This window comes from Mustelus asterias, chromosome 28 (genome assembly GCF_964213995.1).
Source record: "Mustelus asterias chromosome 28, sMusAst1.hap1.1, whole genome shotgun sequence".
In the NCBI taxonomy this organism is placed as follows: domain Eukaryota; kingdom Metazoa; phylum Chordata; class Chondrichthyes; order Carcharhiniformes; family Triakidae; genus Mustelus; species Mustelus asterias.
Window position 1 is genome coordinate 27,757,402 of NC_135828.1, and position 18,893 is coordinate 27,776,294.

The following is an 18,893-nucleotide window of genomic DNA, read 5'->3' on the forward strand; positions in this document are numbered from 1 at the left end:
AATTCCATGGCACCGATGGTATGTAGATTTTGCTGGTCCATTTGAGGGTTACACGTTGATAATCATAATTGATGCACACTCAAAGTGGCCAGAAGTTGTTATCATGAGATCCACGACAATTGAAGAAACCATTTAAAGACTTGATGAATTTTTGTCAAGATTTGGTAAACCAGAACAGATTGTTAGCAATAACGTTTCACAGTTTACTTCACAAGAGTTTGAGGCTTATCTCAAAGTAAATGGTATTCGGCATATAAAATCCGCACCTTATCATCCATCAACCAATGGATTAGCTGAAAGATTCGTACAATGCAACATTTTTTAAAAGCTTCAAAAGAGCAAGGTTTGTTATCATGTCATGTGAATAGCCTTTTGGCATGTTATAGAAACATTACTCATGCGACTACCCAAAGTTCACCTGCATTACTACTCTTAAGAGAAGGTCAGGAATGATGTCTGATTTATTATTACCTCCAGAAACTTCAGAGATAGTAGAGTGTCAACAAAAATCTCAAGTTGCCAGATGAGAAGTGAGGGTGAAAAACAACGCTCATTTCAACAGGGAGATCGAGTGCTGGCACATAATTATGCCACGAGTGAGAAATGGGTACCAGCCATTGTTTTAGTAAAAAGAAGTCCAGTTTCTTCCACAGTTCAAACCGAAGATTAACTAGTTTGGCAACGTCGTGCTGACCAATTGTTGTCATCTCAAAATTGAGTCGACTGTCCAAGGTGAAATTATTGGATTTCGCCAAATCACCTCCAGGAGTATCAACTTCTTTAGTCCCTAGTGTTGTGAGAATTTGGGTTACTTAATGATTGTGTCTCTGGTGCTGTACACGTGAGAATGATGCAGAGTTAGTTCCAAGAAAAGAAGTCTCTACTGTAATTCCAAATCTTCTCGGGCCAAGGACTGCCAAATTCCAGAATGTCGTATACGGCGACCTCTTGATTGATTTTCTTATTGAAGGTGGATAATGATCAATGGTGCATAGTACTGTGTCGAGAGTATTGTTGATCCTATGTATAACATTGTAATAAATTTTTGTCATGACCACAAAAGTAAAGGGGGAGGGAGGTTAGATTTTAAAAGGGTTGCAGGTTCCTTTAACAGCTGATCACATGATTTGATGGTGATGTCATTAGGTTGTTGACAAAGAGTGCTGTTTTATTTTTTGTTTGCACTTGGTGCAGTGCAGAGAACATCTAAAATAAATCACTTGTTACCATAGAACCATTGATTCCATACAGTGCAGAAGGAGGCCATTCGGTCCATCGAGCCTGCACCGACAACAATCCCACCCAGGCCCCATCCCCGCAACCCCACACATCTACCTTGCTATAAATCCCCTGATACCAAGAGGCAACTTCACATGGCCATTCAACCTAACCCACGCATCTTTGGAGTTTTGCTTTAAATCTATATTTGCAAACCACATCTTTTTTTTTTGTGAAAAATACACACCCCTAACATAGTACATTACGATTGGTGCGACTGCAACTGGAGTATTGTGTATAGTTTGGTCTCCTTATTTAAGTGTTATGACGACAACAAAGGCCACGGGGGATCATCAATAGATCTACCCATGGGCTTTGTGAATTTGAGCTGCCTTATTGAGCTCACCTAATGGAAAGCAGCCAGCGAGGTTTTTAAGCTAGTAACTTTGCCCAGATTGGAGATCTTGTGGTGAAGACTACCTGACTAAGCTGTGGGAGCGACCTTTCTCTTTGGTGCATAATAAAGGGTATTGGTGGCAAGAAACTGACGTTTAGCTGAATTGCTACATTGGCGACGAGGAGAAAAATTCCTTTTTCTTCCATCTTTCACTTTGGATAACCTCAAATTCAAGAATTTCTCAAATAAGAAAAGGCCGTTATAATTCTTTTCAGGAAACCCAGTCCGATGAGAGCAGTGGGGAAGATTGGGTCCAATACACTGAGCACATGCATTACTTCTTCCGTGCTAACAACATTGAAGGAGAAGAAAAGAAGAAAGTGATATTGCTAATAGCATGTGGTGCCCTGTATTTCAGGGTGATAAGAAATCTGACCTATCCATATGCCCTTGACTCAAAACGTTTAATGAACTGGTAGACCTGGTTAAAAAAAAATCACTACGACCCAACACCCCCGGTAATCACCCAGCAATCTCTTCAATATGGCTGGGAGAACCCCTGGAGAAGCTGTCACTAAGTTCTTGGCTGGGTTGTGGAAACTAGTTGAACACTATGAATTTGGACCGCTTCTTAATGAAATGTTGCGGGACAGATTGCGAGGCAGCGTAAATGATCTAATCATCCAAAAGAAGCTGTTGGCAGAACCCAATTTGGACTTTAAAAAGCCATTGAGATCTCCTTGTCACTTGAGAACGCAGGAAAAGAGGCTCAGGAGCTACAAGGGATATCAAGCTGCACTGTCTTCCAACCAGTCCTCAATGGAAAATGCTTGTGTCAATCAGATATAAAGGGCCCATTTCAATATAGGAATGTCACCGACAGTCAAGAAGCAGCAGTGCCAACTCCAAGAGTATCAAAGACGAAATCCAGAGAGGTGTGGTTGCCAGTTGATGGATTACTATAAGGACTGTCAAAGGACACAACCACAGAGATGTTTCAGGAACAGGCAAAATGCGTGCTGCTCAGTAAGAAAGCCAAGGCTGGTACCTGAGCCTACAATGCTGATACTTTGTCTTCCAGAAACAGACACGCTGCAACTGGTTACCCCGATAATGATGGAATTACTGGTATTGACTATCCTTTGAAGATGGAGGTGTACATGGGAGTCACAGTCTCCGTTATAGGTGTACAGACCTAGAAGCACCTTCAATTGGGCATCTAACTCCTGAGGTTGGAAAATACGAGGACCAGGCTAACCACCTTCACAGGGGTACCTTTACAAATAAAAGGCATCACAGTGGCCCCAGTGACCTATAGACAGCAACCAGCTCATCTCTCACTCATTGTTGTCTGGAGGCATGGACCAAGCCTTATGGGGAGAGATTGGCTCCAGCAAATCCGGCTGAACTGGTTGGCGAACTTCAGACTAGGAGTGGGGAGACTTTACAAAATTATCAGGAGATAGCCTGGTGTTTTTCAGGAGAGCCTGGTGAAAATAGAAGGTGCCAAGGCCAAGGTACACGTTGACCCCTACACTACACCTAGGTACTTGAGAGCCAGGCCAGTCCTTTACTCCATGCTGGAGAAGGTGGAAACTGAACTAGGGTGGCATAATGCCTATACAATTGACAAAATGGGGCATGCCAGTAGTCCCTTAAGTCTGACAAATCAGCTCATCTTTGCAGAGCCTATAAACTGATGATCAATCGGGTCTCCAAACCCGATAGGTACCCTGTGCCCTGGATCGTAGATCTGTACGCTAAGTTAGCAGGTGGCGAGACATTCTCCATGTTGGACGTGAGCCACACCCGTCACCAGCTTGAATTGGATGAGTCCTCCCAGAAATATGTAGTAATCAACACACATAAGTGACTCTATGAGTATACTCGTTTGCTTTTCGGGGTCTTGTCAACATGCGCCATCTTCCAAAGAGTTATGGAGAACATCCTCAAAGGGCTACCCAAGGAAGCAGTATAAACGTCTTGGTCATGGGGACTTCAGAACAGGAACACCTGACCACCAAGAATAAGTCTTGCAGCGATTCTCCAGGGCAGGAATTCGCTTGAACAATGAGAAATGCGTTTTTCAGGTGGCCAAAGTAATTAATTTAGGCCACCGAGTAGATGACAATACGTTCAGTAGAGGATAAAGTGAAGGTCATGAAGGAGGCACACAATGGAGTTAAAATCCTTCCTGGGGTTAGTCAGTTACTACAAAGAATTTATCCTGGATTTGGCTTCCATGCTGGTCCCATTGCATACCCTACTACGAAAATCCCACAGATGTCTTGGGAAGCTCTGCAGGCAGAGGTTTATTCTAAGGTCAAACATCAGTTACAGTCGTCCAACTTACTGGCCCATTTCGGCCTTAATGTTCTTATGGGGAGCAGATTTAGGACTGAGTTGAGGAGGAACTTCTTCACACAAAGGGTTGTGAATCTGTGGAATTCCCTGTCCAGTAAGCAGTTGAGGCTATCTCATTGAATGTTTTTAAGGCAAGGGTAGATACATTTTTGAACAGTAAAGGAATTAAGGGTTATGGTGAGCGGGCGGGTAAGTGGAGCTGAGTTCACAAAAAGAACAGCCATGATCTTATTGAATGGCAGAGCAGGCTCGAGGGGCCAGAAAGCTTATTCCTGCTCCTGGTTCTTATGTTCTTACGTTAAGAAAGATCTTATTTTCACCTGTGATACTTCCCAGTATGGAGGTGGTGCATTGCTATCACATCGCTGAAAAGATAGGACAGAAAAGCCCATCGCGGATGCCTCCAGGATCCTTTCGGACGCAGAGCAAAGATATTCTCAAATTGAGAAGGAGAGGTTGGCAATCATATTTGGTGTGAGAAAGTTTCATCAAAATGTCTACAGTCGACATTTTGTTTAGTTTTGGAATGTGCCCTGGGCCTGTTATTGACAACCTATGAATATGTTCTGGAACACCGCCCTGGCACCAAGATAGCCAATGCGGATGCAATGAGTCGCCTCCCATTGCCCATAAGACTCGCTCCTTTACCAGCATTAGAAGAGGTCGTGAGGCCCCTGAACCTTTTGGAGACCTTACCAGTGTCAGCAAAGCAGATTAAAGCCTGGACCCAAAAAGACCCAAGCTTATCCAAAATTAGCAAATGATTTTACAGCTTGGGCTCCAAGGACGACCCTTTGAAAAAATGATACATCAAATCGTTAAGAAATCTGAACTTCGCGTTGAGGACAGAATCATTCTTTGAGGGTCAGAGTAATTGTTCCACCCCCAAGACGACGTCCAATATTAACAAAACTACATACTGGCCACCCGTCAGTATCAAAATGAAGATGCTGGCCAGGAGTTACGTCTGGTGGCCCGGTTTTGATTCCAGCATCACAGACTTGGTAAAGCAATGTGACCTGTGCCAGGAAGGTCAAAGCTCCCACCCTCAGCCTTCCTGCTCCCATTAGAGTTGCCTGGCAGACCATGAGTGTCAATACACGTGGACTTTGTAGGTTCTTTTATGTGTTCTATGTTTTTGATCATAGTGGACACACGCTCCAAGAGGTAGGAGGTGCACCACATGAGCTCCACGACCATTCAGGCTGCGATCGAGAAATTGCGACATAGCTTTAGCATACATAGGATACCGGCAGTCCTGGTTTCTGATAACAGCACAACCTTTAGTAGCAGTGATTTCCAGAACTTTATGCTCTCCAATGGTATCTGACACTTCTGGACTGCACCTTTATCGTCTGTCGCCAAATAGACTGGCGGAATGGGCAGTTCAACCCTTCAAAAATGGTGTGAAGAAGCAACTGGCGGCATCCATGAAGACTAAACTGGCACGATTTTATTCGATTACAGACCACACCACACACCACAACAGGTGTTGCTCCAGCAGTGCTGTTGATGGGATGATGGCTTCGTAACAGATTGAGCCTAATATTCCCAAACTTGACGGGGAGGATGGAGTCCCAACAGGAAAACCAAAAAAGCAACTTTGATTCCCACAAGGACAGAAAGAACTTTTGCAACAGGTGGTCTGGCTCATGAAAGGAACTTTGGGGATGGTCCCAGATGGGACCCTGGGATCATTATTGAGAAAACAGGACCAGTAACTTACTAGGTCGAAGTCCAAGGTAAAACTCTAAAGAAGTACTTGGACCATCTCAGGGCCAGGGAGTCCTTGCCCAAACCCCCATCACCATGGAGATAGCCGTTGCCAGTGCCAGTCCTCAGCTTGAGGCTGAATCCATGTTGCTACTTCCAGATGGCAAAGTTACGAACTCGGAGACGGAGGCTGAAGAAGTGGGCCCCCGAGCTGAAGCGGAAGCTGAGAAGGAGCCTGCTTCGGTGAATCGGTGATGCTTCTTCCGAAAAAGAAGGTCCCCTATTTGGCTTACACTGCCTGACCCAGCCCCGCCTTCAATGGACTTTTGCCTGTGTGCCAAGTGATGGAAAGGACCTCCTTGCAGTGGGGTGCTGGGAAAGACACAGCTCTAAGGGGGGGAGGGGTGTTCTGATGACCACGAAGGCCACGGGGCAATCATCAATAAACCTACCGCTGGTCTTCATGAAGTATGAGCTACCTTATTGAGTGAGTGGAGGCTCGCCCAATGAGAAGCAGCTAGTGGGTGTTTTTAAGCCTGTAACTTTACCCGGTCCGATATTGTAGGTTCTGAGGTGAAGACTACCTAACTGGTGTTGGCGACAAGAAACTGTTTGGCTGAATTACTACATTAAAATGTAAATGCATTGGAAGCAGTTCAGAGAAGCTTTACTAGATTAATACCAGGGTTGCGCTATGAACAAAGGTTGGAGAAGTTAGGTTTGTATCGCTGGAATTTAGAAGAGTTAGAGGTGGCTTGGTCAAAACCTTTAAGATCCTCAGGGGCATTGACAGGGTGGATGTGGAGCAAGTATTAGGGAATCTATAATTAGGGGTCACTGTTTAAAAATAAGGGGTTTAAATTAAATAAGGGGTTTAAATTAAGACGAAAGATTTTTTTTAAATTCTCTGAGGATTGCGAGTCTCTGGAACTTTCTTCCTGAAAAGACAGTAGAAGAAGAATGTTTGAATATTTTTAAGGCAGAGCTTGATAGAATCATGACTAACAACAGGATAAGTTTTAACAACACCAGGTTAAAGTCCAACAGGTTTACTTGGTAGCAAACACCATTAGCTTTCGGAGCGCTGCTCCTTCGTTAGATGGAGTGGAAATGTGCCTGTTGGGCTTTAACCTGGTGTTGTTAAAACTCTTACTGTGTTCACCCCAGTCCAACGCCGGCATCTCCACATCATAACAACAGGGATGACAGGTTATCGGGCGAAGCAGGAATGTAAGGTTGAGGTTACAATCAGATCAACCATGATTTTATTGAATGGCAGAGCAGGCTGAAGGGGCTGTGTGGTGCATTCCTGCTCCTAATTTGTATGTGAGGCTACCATTTCAATTGTAAATAAAATGTTCACATCCTACGTCCTCCTTTGAACTTCTAACCCCTTATTCAAACACTTTATGCTCTGTTCCCCATTGCTACCAGCTTGCCTTAGGTAAACATCTATTTGCAGTGTTGCTGGGCTCAACAAAACATCACAAGTTCAATTAGCATAACCAAACTGTCCCTGTCTTAAGCAACTTACATTTTCCTATATTTCCAGCAACTGCTGTTTTTGCTTTTGAAGTTATGAACCTTTATATAACACTGGTTTGGCCTCAACTGGAGTATTGTGTCAAATTCTGAGGACAGCACTTTAAAATAATGTGAAGATTTTAGAGAAGGTACAGAAAAGGTTTAAGAGAATAGTTCCAGGGAAAAAGGCTTTATTTATATAGGTAGATTGGAGAAGCTGGGGTTGTTCTCCTTCGAAAAGAGAAAGTTGAGAGGAAATTTGATAGGTGTTCAAAATCATGAGTGGTGTAGAGAGAGGGGAGAAACTGTTGCTGTCGGCAACAAGGTCAGGAGCCAGAGAACCGGGACTTTATTAATTTTTTTATTATTGTCACAAGTGGGCTTACATTAACACTGCAATGAAGTTACTGTGAAGATTCCCTAGTCGCCACACTGCGGCGCCCGTTCAGGTACACTGAGGGAGAATTTAGCACGGCCAATGCACCTAACTATCACATCTTTTGGACTGTGGGAGGAAACCGGAGCACCCGGAGGAAACCCACGCAGACACGGGGAGAACATGCAAACTCCACACAGACAGTGACCCAAGCCAGGAATTGAACCCGGGTCCCTGGTGCTGTGAGGCAGCAGTGCTAACCACTGTGCCGACTTAAAGTGATTGACAAAAGCAGCGGCAGCAGGAGGAAAATTCTTCTTACTCAGTGAGTGATGAAATTGGAATGCCTGCCTGAGAGTGTGGTGGAGGCAGAATCCACTGAGGCAAAAGTTCTTTGAATAATCAGTTGAAGATAAAAACATTGGAAGACCATGTGGAGCAGTGAGACAAGCAGAGTTTATCTTATGGGAAGTTGGCATGGATACAGAGGGCCAAAATGGCTTCTTCTGTTCTATAACGATTCTGAGGTTGAGCTCAGCCTTGGTGCTTTACACTCTTACACACTTCGGTGAGTTGCCAGTCAAACTTTCTCTCAGAAGGCGGTGTCATCAGGATTTGAGGGAGTACGCCATTTTCTTTTAAAATAAACTGAATGGAATGGGGAAACACTTTCAGAGTTTAATCTTAGTGACCAAGACTGACTTTATTCAATCTGTGTGTTCTGCAGATGAAGAGAAGAGTGTTGCATCAGATGAAAATGCAGGAAGTGAACCTAAGAACTTGTTCGCGTCTCTTGAACCGCAGTTATCGCAAGTTCGAGTGCCACCTTTCAGTGCTTACCTAACAAAATCTCAGGTTGGTGTGGATATATGGACAAAGTTGATATGATGCAGAATGGAACATAAATCATTAGTTAGGTCACAACTAAAGTACCGTATACAGTTGAAGTCATCACCTTACAGGACTGATGTGATTGCAGTACAGAGGGTGCAGAGGAGATTTACAGCAGTGATGCTAGGACTCAAAAGGAATATGAGTTGGCCATGTAGCTCTTTAGACCTGTTCCATCATTCAGTGAGACCCATCTGATATGTGCCCGAACTCCATATCTCCACTTTTGTCCCATATTCCATAATATTTTTAATCCTCCAGCTCCTCACCTATTCCCTCTCTTGGCAACAGTCTGATATTAGACCAGTTTGTTCACAACCTTGGTGTCATATCTGATCCTGAGATGAACTGATCCAATATTCCAGCCATCACTAAGACCAATTATTTCCTTCACCATGACTCACCTGGCATCATCTCTATCTCAGCTTATCTGCTGCTGAAATCTCATTATTACTTTATAATCTTTGTTGCCTCTAGACTTGACTATATCAACGCACTCCTGGCCGGTTTCCCTCATTCCACCCTCCATGGAAGCCTGTGTCTTAACTCATACCAAGTCCTGTTCCCTTATCATTACTGTGTTTGATGGCCAACACTGGTTCCCCATCGAGCTCTACCTTGATTTTAAAATTCTCATCCTTGTTTTCAAATCTCTCCACGGTTTCATCCCTCCCTATCTCTTTAGCCCCACATCCCTCTGATCTGCATTTCCCTAATTCTTACTTCTTCGGCATCCTTAATTTGAATCACTCCACCACTCATATGGCTGTGCCTTCAGTTAGGTCCCAAACTCTGGAATTCTCTCCCTACAGCTCTCGACCTCATTTTCCTCCTTTAAGACACTCCTTAGAACCTACTTTTTTTTAACCAAGCTTTTAGTCATCTGACCTAATGTGATTTGGTGTCATACTTTGTTTCATAATGCCCTCTGAAGCACCTTGGGACATTTCATTACTTTAAAGGCACTATATAAATTTAAATTGTTGTTATAAAGAGTCTATCAATCTTAGTTTTCAATTTAACAAAATGTCTTGCATCAATGGCTGCTTGAAAAAGAGAATTTCAAACTTCTGGTACCCTTTATATGTAGAAGTGTTCTCCTAACTTTACTCCTATAAGACCACGGTCTAATTTTTAAATAATGCCTCCTAGATTCCCCAACCATGAGAAACAATTTCTCCCTATTCCACCTTATCTGTTCCACTTAATACTCAAAATACTTAAATCAAAATATCACTTTGTTTAACACTAGAATTGTATGTCTCCTGGGCGGGTGCATGCCCAATCTGGATGTCCGTTAAATGGCGTGTGATGACATTGGGCATGCATCCTAACGTCATCGCGCACTCACGCGATATTTCACTGAACAGGCATGGATCGGGGCACGCACCCCACGATAATTAGAGGAGTGATTAAAGGGATTAAAACCCCAATTGACTGGAGTTTAACGTTGCCTGTGTGATCTTAAGCTCGTCATACGGCAACACAGGTGGGCGGCCCAATCATAATTGATCATTTTTATTTCCAGAGTGGGATAAAAAACGCCTACTGGCTACAGTGGCTGAGGAGTTAGGCCTTTGTAGGGGTGAGCTGAGATGGCCTGTAATGTGTAAAAAGTGTTTTGTGCATCGGGTTCACCAGAGTGTTGGGCTCCCAGGGGTTTCCTGTTGGCTGGCATCAGAAGTTTGGGTCCCTGTGTCCCCCACCCTGTGCATGGGTAAGCTCCATTAGCCAACCTGCGAATGAGTATTGTTGGCAGGGAACACCTCCTCCTCTAAAGACGACAAAGATTTAGGAGGCAACGTGGTCGCAGGCACCCAGCTCGGGCAGAGGTCCATGAACAGGATGATCAGGGCCTCACAGAAGGCAAGAAGACTTTCCCTGAAGAAAACGCCACAACACAGCTGCCAGGGCGTATAGGCAGTGGTCCAACTACCTTGACACGACCGAGGTCCAGTGCCACAGGAGGCTCCAGCTATCGAGGGAAGCCATCACAAGCTTTTGACAGATGCTAGAACCTGAGATAGCCACCAATTGTGTGGTGGGACACCCAATACCCATTGCTCTGAAGATCACGGTGGCAATAAATTTCTATGCCTCCAGATCATTCCAGGGTGCTGTGGGTGATGTCTGCAGAGTAACACAGTCAGCTGCGGACAGCTGTATTAAGTTAGTAACTGTTCAGGCGTGTGAGCAGATTCATCCATTTCAAGACAGACTAGGTCAGCCAGGCTGAGCGGGCAAGAGGTTTTGCAGTCATTGCAGGGCTCCCCTGCATCCAAGGAGCTATTGATTGTACCCACGTGGACATCAAGGCGCCAGCTGGCCAGCCAGGAGCCTTTGTGAATAGGAAGAGTTTTAATTTAATGAATGTTCAGATTGTGTGTAACCACAGAACTCAGATCTTGCAGGTGTGCGCGAGGTACCCAGGCAACTCCGTGATTCGTACATTCTGCATCACTCGGAGGTGCCCAGGATCTTCGTGCTCCAGCTAGTCTAGATAGGTAGATGACCGATGACAAGGGTCACCGGCTGAAAAGGTGCCCAAGGATGGATGCGGAGGAAAGGTACAACCAATGCCATGTGTTCATGAGAGCTGTGATGGAAAGGACCATTGGGGTGCTGAAGGTAAGGTTCAGATGCCTCAACCAATCCAGGGATGCCCTGCAGCACCTGCCCGAGTGGGTGTCGCTCATTGTCATAGTCTGCTGTGCTGTCCACAATCTCGCACTCTCCAGGGGGGAGCCGCTTGAGCAAGAGGAGGATGATGTCGTGGTTGCAGCCACTGATGTGGACACAGACGAGGACTCTGATGCTGATGTCAGGCAGCCAGAGGGAGAGGACAACGAGGAAGCTATGAGGAACCTCCAGGAGCGTGGGGATACCAGGGACAACCCAATTCAGTGATTCTTCAGATGCACTGGCACGCTCTCTGTTCCTGCATCGCCAGTGGGCACTACCATCGTCCCAAGCACGTAACACTCATCCATCCAGGAGGCCATCCCTAACAAATAAAGCTTAATACCCTGGAAATTCCTGATCAGGCAGTGATTAGTCTGACATCAATGCAGCACACAAAACACATCTGGCTTGAATTGACATGGTCATAGAATCATAGAATCCCTACAGTGCAGAAGGAGGTTATTCGGCCCATCAAATCTGCACCAATAACAATCCCACCCAGGCCCTATCCCTGTAACCCCATCTATATTCCCCACTAATCCCCCTGACACTAACGAGCACTTTAGCATGGCCAATCCACCTAATCTGCACATCTTTGGACTGTGGGAGGAAACTGGAGCACCCGGAGGAAACCCACGCAGACACAGGGAAAACGTGCAAACTCCACACACACAGTGACCCGAGGCTGGAATTGAACCCGGGTCCCTGGCACTGAGGCAGCAGTGCTAACCACTGTGCCACCGTGCTGCCCAGAGGTGATAATTTCAGGGATATACAAAAAGAAGGTTGATCCACATAGATCATAAACATATCATCTCGATTTCAAACAGATCGTCATCTCCCTCAGACTCAGCATGGGCCTGGTCTCCAGCAGTCCTCCAATCACTAGTGTTCTGGAGAGTCCCTACCTCCGTCCCAGCGAGTGTGAAGTGCCCTCACCACTATTCCCCAACAGATCATTAACACTAAAGCAACCTTCTGTCATCACCCTCTGCCTCCTATAACTGAGCCAATTTTGAATCCACTTTATCAAATTACCCTTTTTCACATATGCATTTGCCACCTTCATAAATCTCCCATGCGGGACCCTGTCAAAGGTTTTGCTGAAATCCATATAAACTACCCTCATCTGAACATGTAGTCACCTCCTCAAAAAATTGAATCAAGTTTGTTAGGCATGACCTTCCTCTGAATAATCCATGCTGACTATTCATAATCAAACCTTGCCTCTTCAAGTGGGGATAGATGCTCTCCTTCAGAATTTTCTCCAATAGTTTCCTTTCCACTGCCATGAGACTCACTGGTCAGTAGTTTCCTGGCTTATCTCAACAACACTTCTTAAATAGTGGAACCACATTAGCTGATCTTCAGTCCTCTGGCACTTCCCCGTGGCACAGTAAGAAGTCTCACAACACCAGGTTAAAGTCCAACAGGTTTATTTGGTAGCAAATAACATATGGTATTTGCTACCAAATAAACCTGTTGGACTTTAACCTGGTGTTGTGAGACTTCTTACTGTGCTTACCCCAGTCCAACGCCGGCATCTCCACATCATGGCTATCCCCGTGGCCACAGAGAAATTAAAAATTTGCCTCGCCTCCCACAGCAGCCTGGGATGCAATTCATCCGGGCCTAGGGATTTAAGTCCGTCAAAGCTTCCAATACCTCCTCACTTCCTATGTCAACCTGCTCAAGGTCCTCACAGTCCCTTTTCCTGAACCCTGTATCTACGTTCTGCTTTTCCAGAGTGAAGACCGATGAGAAACATTCATTTAACATCCTTCCAATGTCCTGCAGTGTCACACACAAATTGCCCCCTTGGTCTCTAATGGGCCCTCCTGGTTAACCTCTTCCCCTTAATGTATTTATGGAATATCTTAGAATTTTTCCTAATCTTGTTCACAAGTCCTTTTTCATGCCCCCTTTCTGAGCTTCTAATTGCTTTCTTAAATTCCCGTTTGCACTTTGTATATTCCTCTAAGGCCGCAGCTGAATTACATCCTTTGTACTTGCTAAAAGCCTTTCTCTTATTCCTTATCAGTCAGAGGGGCATTTAGATGCGGCCCTGTCAGTGAAACATTTACATCCGATCCGGTCAGAGAGGTTTTTAGATCAGGCTCAGTCGGAGAAGCATTCGGATCCAGTCAGTGGGGCATTTAGATCTGTGGAACAAGACAATCTTTCGTAGCTTTTGAATTTTCACCTGCTGCTGATGATCAAGTTTTCTTTTATTCTGAAGGGTATTTCACCATCCAGAAACTCCTGAGCAATGATCTCTGTCTCCTCTTCCATTTTTGCTCCTTCTGCTTGTAGCAAGGAGTGTGTCTAGTGAAGAACCACTGGTTAGACCATCTCCTCTGCCATCTTATTCAACTTCTCCTCATCCTCCAGCAGCCCATTCAGCTCCAGCAGAGGTCGGGCACCGACATGCTTATTACTCACTCACTCACTCTCTCCTCCCAGTCCCCCTGACTATATCCAAATGCCACTCCCACTGGACCACATCTAAATGCCTCATAGACTGCACAGCATCTGAAAGCCTCTCCGACTGGACTGGATTTTAATGCCTCTCCTCCGGGATGGATCAAAATGCCTCTCTCACTGGGACCGGATCTAAATGTCTCCCCGACTGGGCTGGATCTAAATACCTCACAGAATGGGCAGGATCTAAATGCATTTTGGGTCCTGCCCAGTCGGAGAGGCATTTTGGGTCTGGCCTGCCATGTCATTGGAGTCAGCTGTTGAAATCTTCATGGACAACTTCTGAAAAATGCTGCATGCTTGATCATCCAATGGCAGGCAGCTTCATCCCTGCATTGGCAGCAGATAGGCTCACTTATAAACCTATCAACAGCAGGGATGAACCAGCCTGTGATTGGGTGAGCACCGTGCAGTCAGTTGCCAGGTAAGTTTTAATTTTCACTGTCAATGTGTGGGAGCAATGAAGGGTGACAGGCAAGTGCACCACGAAGCAGCTTCAGTGGCACTGCGGGAGAAATTATCTGGCCATGGTGGACTCAGTGGAGCCTCAGGAAGCCTCTAATTTACTCCATGGGTAGGGGCACTTTGAGGAGGTAGCCTGACCATGAGAGGCCAGACACACCTGCACCCACTCTGTTTGTGTGTGTATACACACACGTATTTGGTGAGTGTTGACAGTGAGTGAGTGAGGGTGTGTATTTTTCAGTGCATTGTACAGTTTTACTTGGAGCTGGTGTACTTGGTCACTGCCTTTGTCCCCTCTGACACAGCGTGCTTGGCCAGTTCCCCGGGCAGCAGCAGGCACATGGTAGTCTGGATCTCCCGGGAGCTGATGGTGCTGCGCTTGTTGTAATGGGCCACGCGGAAGCTTCACCCGCAATGCGCTCGGAGATGTCATTGATGAATGAGTTCATGATGCTCGTTGCCTTGGAGGAGATGCTGATGTTGGAGTGAACCTGCTTCATCACTTTGTAGATGTGGATAACGTAACTTTCCTTCCTGGACTTCCTCCTCTTCCTGCTGCTCTTTGGTGGCACTTTCTTGATGACTTTCTTGGCGCCCTTCTTGGCTCCTCTGGCTTTCTTGTCCTCATGATGTGGAGATGCCGGCGTTGGACTGGGGTAAACACAGTAAGAAGTCTAACAACACCAGGTTAAAGTCCAATAGGCAAATAAACCTGTTGGACTTTAACCTGGAGTTGTTAGACTTCTTACTTTCTTGTCCTCAACCAGAGTCCCAATCAACTTAGGAAAGAGTGTGGCAGAGAGTGTGTGAGGGTGTGTGTAACAGTGAGAGTGTGTGTGGCAGTAAGAGTCCCACCTAATCGCATCTGCCAGCACTTGGCCCATAGTCCTGAATGTTATGATGTGCCAAGTGCTCATCCAGATCCCCTTTCAAGGATGTGAGGCATCCCGCCTCTACCACCCTCCCAGGCAGCGCATTCCAGACCGTCACCACCCACTAGGTAAAAAGGTTTTTCCTCGCATCTCCCCTCAACCTCCCACCCTTCACCTTGAACCTATGCCCCCTTGTGACTGACCTTTCAACTAAGGGGAACAGCTGCTCCCTATCCACTCTGTCCATATTTCTCATAATCCTGTACACCTCGATCAAGTCACCCCTCAGTCTTCTCTGCTCCAACGAAAACAACCCAAGTCTACGCAACCTCTTTTCGTAATTTAAATGTTCCATCCCAGGCAGCGTCCTGGTGAATCTCCTCTGCACCCCCTCCAGTGCAATCACATCCTTCCAATAATGTGGCGACTAGAACTGCACACAGTACTCGAGCTGTGGCCTCACCAAAGTTCTACACAACTCCAACATCACTTCCCTGCTTTTGTAATCTATGCCTCGATTGATAAAGGCAAGTATCCCATCTCCCACATGCCTTTTTCACCACCCTACTAACATACCCTTCGCTTTCAGAGATCTGTGGACAAAAACGCCAAGAACTTCGAGTGTCTTACCATTCATTGAGTACTTTTTTGTCAAATTACTCCTTCCAAAGCAATAGGGCCATCGTAATAGGGGATTCTAGAGTCAGGGGCACAGATAGGTGTTTCTGTGGCCACAAAAGAGACTCCAGGTGGTGCTGCCTCTCTGGTGCCAGGTTCAAAGATGTTTCTGAGCGGGCATGGGACATTCTCAAAAGGGAGGGCGAGAAGCCAGAGGTCGTGGTACATATTGGTACTAATGACATGGGCAGGAAGAGTGACAAGGTCTTGCAAAGGGAATACAGGGAGTTAGGTAGTAAATTGAAAAGCAGGACATCTAGAGTTGTAATCTCAGGATTACTCTCAGTGCCACATGCCAGTGGGTCTCGGAATAGGAAGATTATACAGTTAAATATGTGGCTAAAGAGCTGGTGGAGGAGGGAGGACTACAGAAATGTGGATCATTGGGATGTATAATTCCTACATGCATTGGATCTTCCAAAATGCATTATCTCACATTTGTCCGGATTAAACTCCATCTGCAATTTCTCTGCCCAACAGCTCTATATCTTGCTGTAACCTCTGACAATCCTCTTCACTATCCGCAACTCCACCAGTTTTTGTGTCGTCTGTGAACTTACTAACCAGACCAGCTGCATTTTCCTCCAAATCATTTATATATACTACGAACAACAAAGGTCCCAGAACTGATCCTTGTGGAACACCTCTAGTCACAGCCTTCCATTCAGAAAAGCACCCCTCTACTGCTACCCTCTGTCTTTTATGGCCAAGCCAGTTCTGTATTGGCCTTGGAGGGAGTGCAGAGAAGGTTCACCAGGTTGATACCGGAGATGAGGGGTGTAGCTTATGAGGAGAGATTAAACAGATTGGGTCTGTACTCGTTGGAGTTTAGAAGGATGAGGGGTGATCTTATAGAGACATATAAGATAATGAAGGGGCTGGATAGGGTAGAGGTAGAGAGATTCTTTCCACTTAGAAGGGAAACCAGAACTAGAGGGCACAGCCTCAAAATAAGGGGGGGCCGGTTCAGAACAGAGTTGAGGGGGAACTTCTTCTCTCAGAGGGTAGTGAATCTCTGGAATTCTCTGCCCATTGAAGTGGTGGAGGCTTCCTCGTTGAATATGTTTAAATCACGGGTAGATAGTTTTCTGATCGATAAGGGAATTAGGGGATATGGGGAGCAGGCGGGTAAGTGGAACTGATTCGCTTCAGATCAGCCATGATCTTGTTGAATGGCGGGGCAGGCTCGAAGGGCCAGATGGCCTACTCCTGCTCCTATTTCTTATGTTCTTATGTTCTTATGTATCCATCTTGCCAGCTCTCCTCTGATCCCATGTGACTTCACCTTTCATACCAGTCTACCATGACGTACCCTGTCAAAGGCTTTACTGAAGTCCATGTATACAACATCCACTGCCTTTCTGTCATCTATCATCTTCGTCACTTCCTCAAAAAATTCGACCAAGTTAGTGAGGCACAATCCCCCTTCACAAAACCATGCTGTCTATCACTAATAAATCCATTTGTTTCCAAATGTGCGTCTCCTGCCTCTCTCCCTCAAGTCTGCTTTCAGAACCTCATCCCCTTTGAAAGCAGTCTTTGAATATTTTGAAGTCAATGGTAGATTCTTGGTAAGCAAGGGGGTGAAAGGTTATTGGGGGTAGTCAGGGTGCAGATTTGAGGTTCCAGAATGGCCTACTTCTGCCCGTTGATTTTTATTTCATTGTTGATTTTTTATTCTGCTATTCTCAGTAACATCTCAGACCCGTGTTTTGCTGCTTCACTTGTTCCATTGTCATCTTCTTTTGCTTTGTACCTTCATCCCGTTTGTCATTTAATCTCTGCAGCCTTCCAGCCTATCCCAGACCATCCCATTTATTCAAAAGCACAACATTGGAATCTGCTCTGACAAAACGTTGTCAACCTGAAAAAATAACTATTCTCTCTCCACAGGTCCTGCCTGACCTATTGAGTATTTCCAGCGTTTTTTTTATATTTCTATCTCATCGCAACCTCTTTTAGTCTTTCCATTACTTTGGGTTGTCAAACATTTGGTCCAACTTCTTGGACAAGCCATAATTTCTTGCAGCTAAAAATGCAAAGTCACTGTCTCCGGTTGAATCGTATTGTTCAGACCTGCTTGTGGTCCAATTCAACCACAAGCCGAGCTTGTGACATCATATATGCTCCATCACAAAGCCCACCTCCTTCCATCTCTGTAACACGACCTTACCTCAGTCCTGTTGAAACCCATATCCATGCCATCCTGCACCCCCATTCAAACTTCTGCCCAAATCCTGCCACACAAACTCTACTCAGACATTATTCATGTTCACACTGACATACATAACCGCGACCGCCCCCCCCAATCCTCCTACATCCTAAACGTAAAATATTTAAGTCTTCATCGCTTCATCCCATCCTATCCCGGGATTCATTCAGCCCAGTAACCTTCTCATACAAATCCCACTGAACTAATTATTCTTTTCAGTTTGGATTCTTGTGCCTTCTTCCCTCATTTCATCACACCATTAGTAGCCATGCTTCACTGCCTAGGCCCTACATTCTGGAACTCCACACTTAATTCCACTATTCGCTCATCCTTCTGCCACTGTTCTTATCACACACCTCATCAGCCAAACCTTCAGTCAGTCTCCTAATAATGTATTCTTTGGCCAATGGCCTTTTTTTTATCCGATAGCATCTCTGGAGCAGAATAGAAGTCTTTTAAGTAAAAGTAAAGTTTATGTATTAGTCATAAGTAGGCTTACATTTACACTGCGATGAAGTTATTGTGAAAGTCCCCCAGTCGCCACATTCTGGCACCTGTTCGGGTACACTGAGAAAGAATTTAGCGCGGCCAATGCATCTAACCAGCTTTGGACTGTGGGAGGAAACCAGAGCACCGGGAGGAAACCCACGCAGACTCAGAGAGAACGTGCAAACTCCACACAGACAGTGACCCAAGCCAGGAATTGAACTGCGCTGTGAGGCAGCAGTACTAACCACTGTGCCCCACTGTGCCCCACCGTGCTGCAATGTAAATTGATGTTGGATTCTGTCTTTTTTTGCATGCAGGTTCAGCAAACACACATTGGGGCAGTACAGACCAGGCCAAACAGTTTACAGATACAAGGAGTTCCCTTTCACCAGAGAAACTCTCCACTAGCTGGGAAGATTCAGTAAGTACTCTTCCTCAAGTTGGGCTTTGTTGTCAGTTCATATGGTGGTGTTCACTTTGTCAACATCGCTTTTTTTGATTTATATTGTCTCTTATCTCTCTGTCTGTCAC

At 45.4% G+C, this 18,893-nt stretch overlaps 1 protein-coding gene across 1 annotated transcript in view; it reads left to right on the forward strand.

The window, feature by feature from the left end:
• Positions 1–18,893, forward strand: part of fam149b1 (family with sequence similarity 149 member B1) — a 128,795-nt gene that overhangs the window by 41,532 nt on the left and 68,370 nt on the right. The window contains exons 8-9 of the mRNA XM_078199769.1: positions 8,320–8,447; positions 18,680–18,783. Of these exons, the coding sequence (XP_078055895.1) occupies positions 8,320–8,447; positions 18,680–18,783 (232 nt within the window). The remainder of the gene's footprint in view (positions 1–8,319; positions 8,448–18,679; positions 18,784–18,893) is intronic.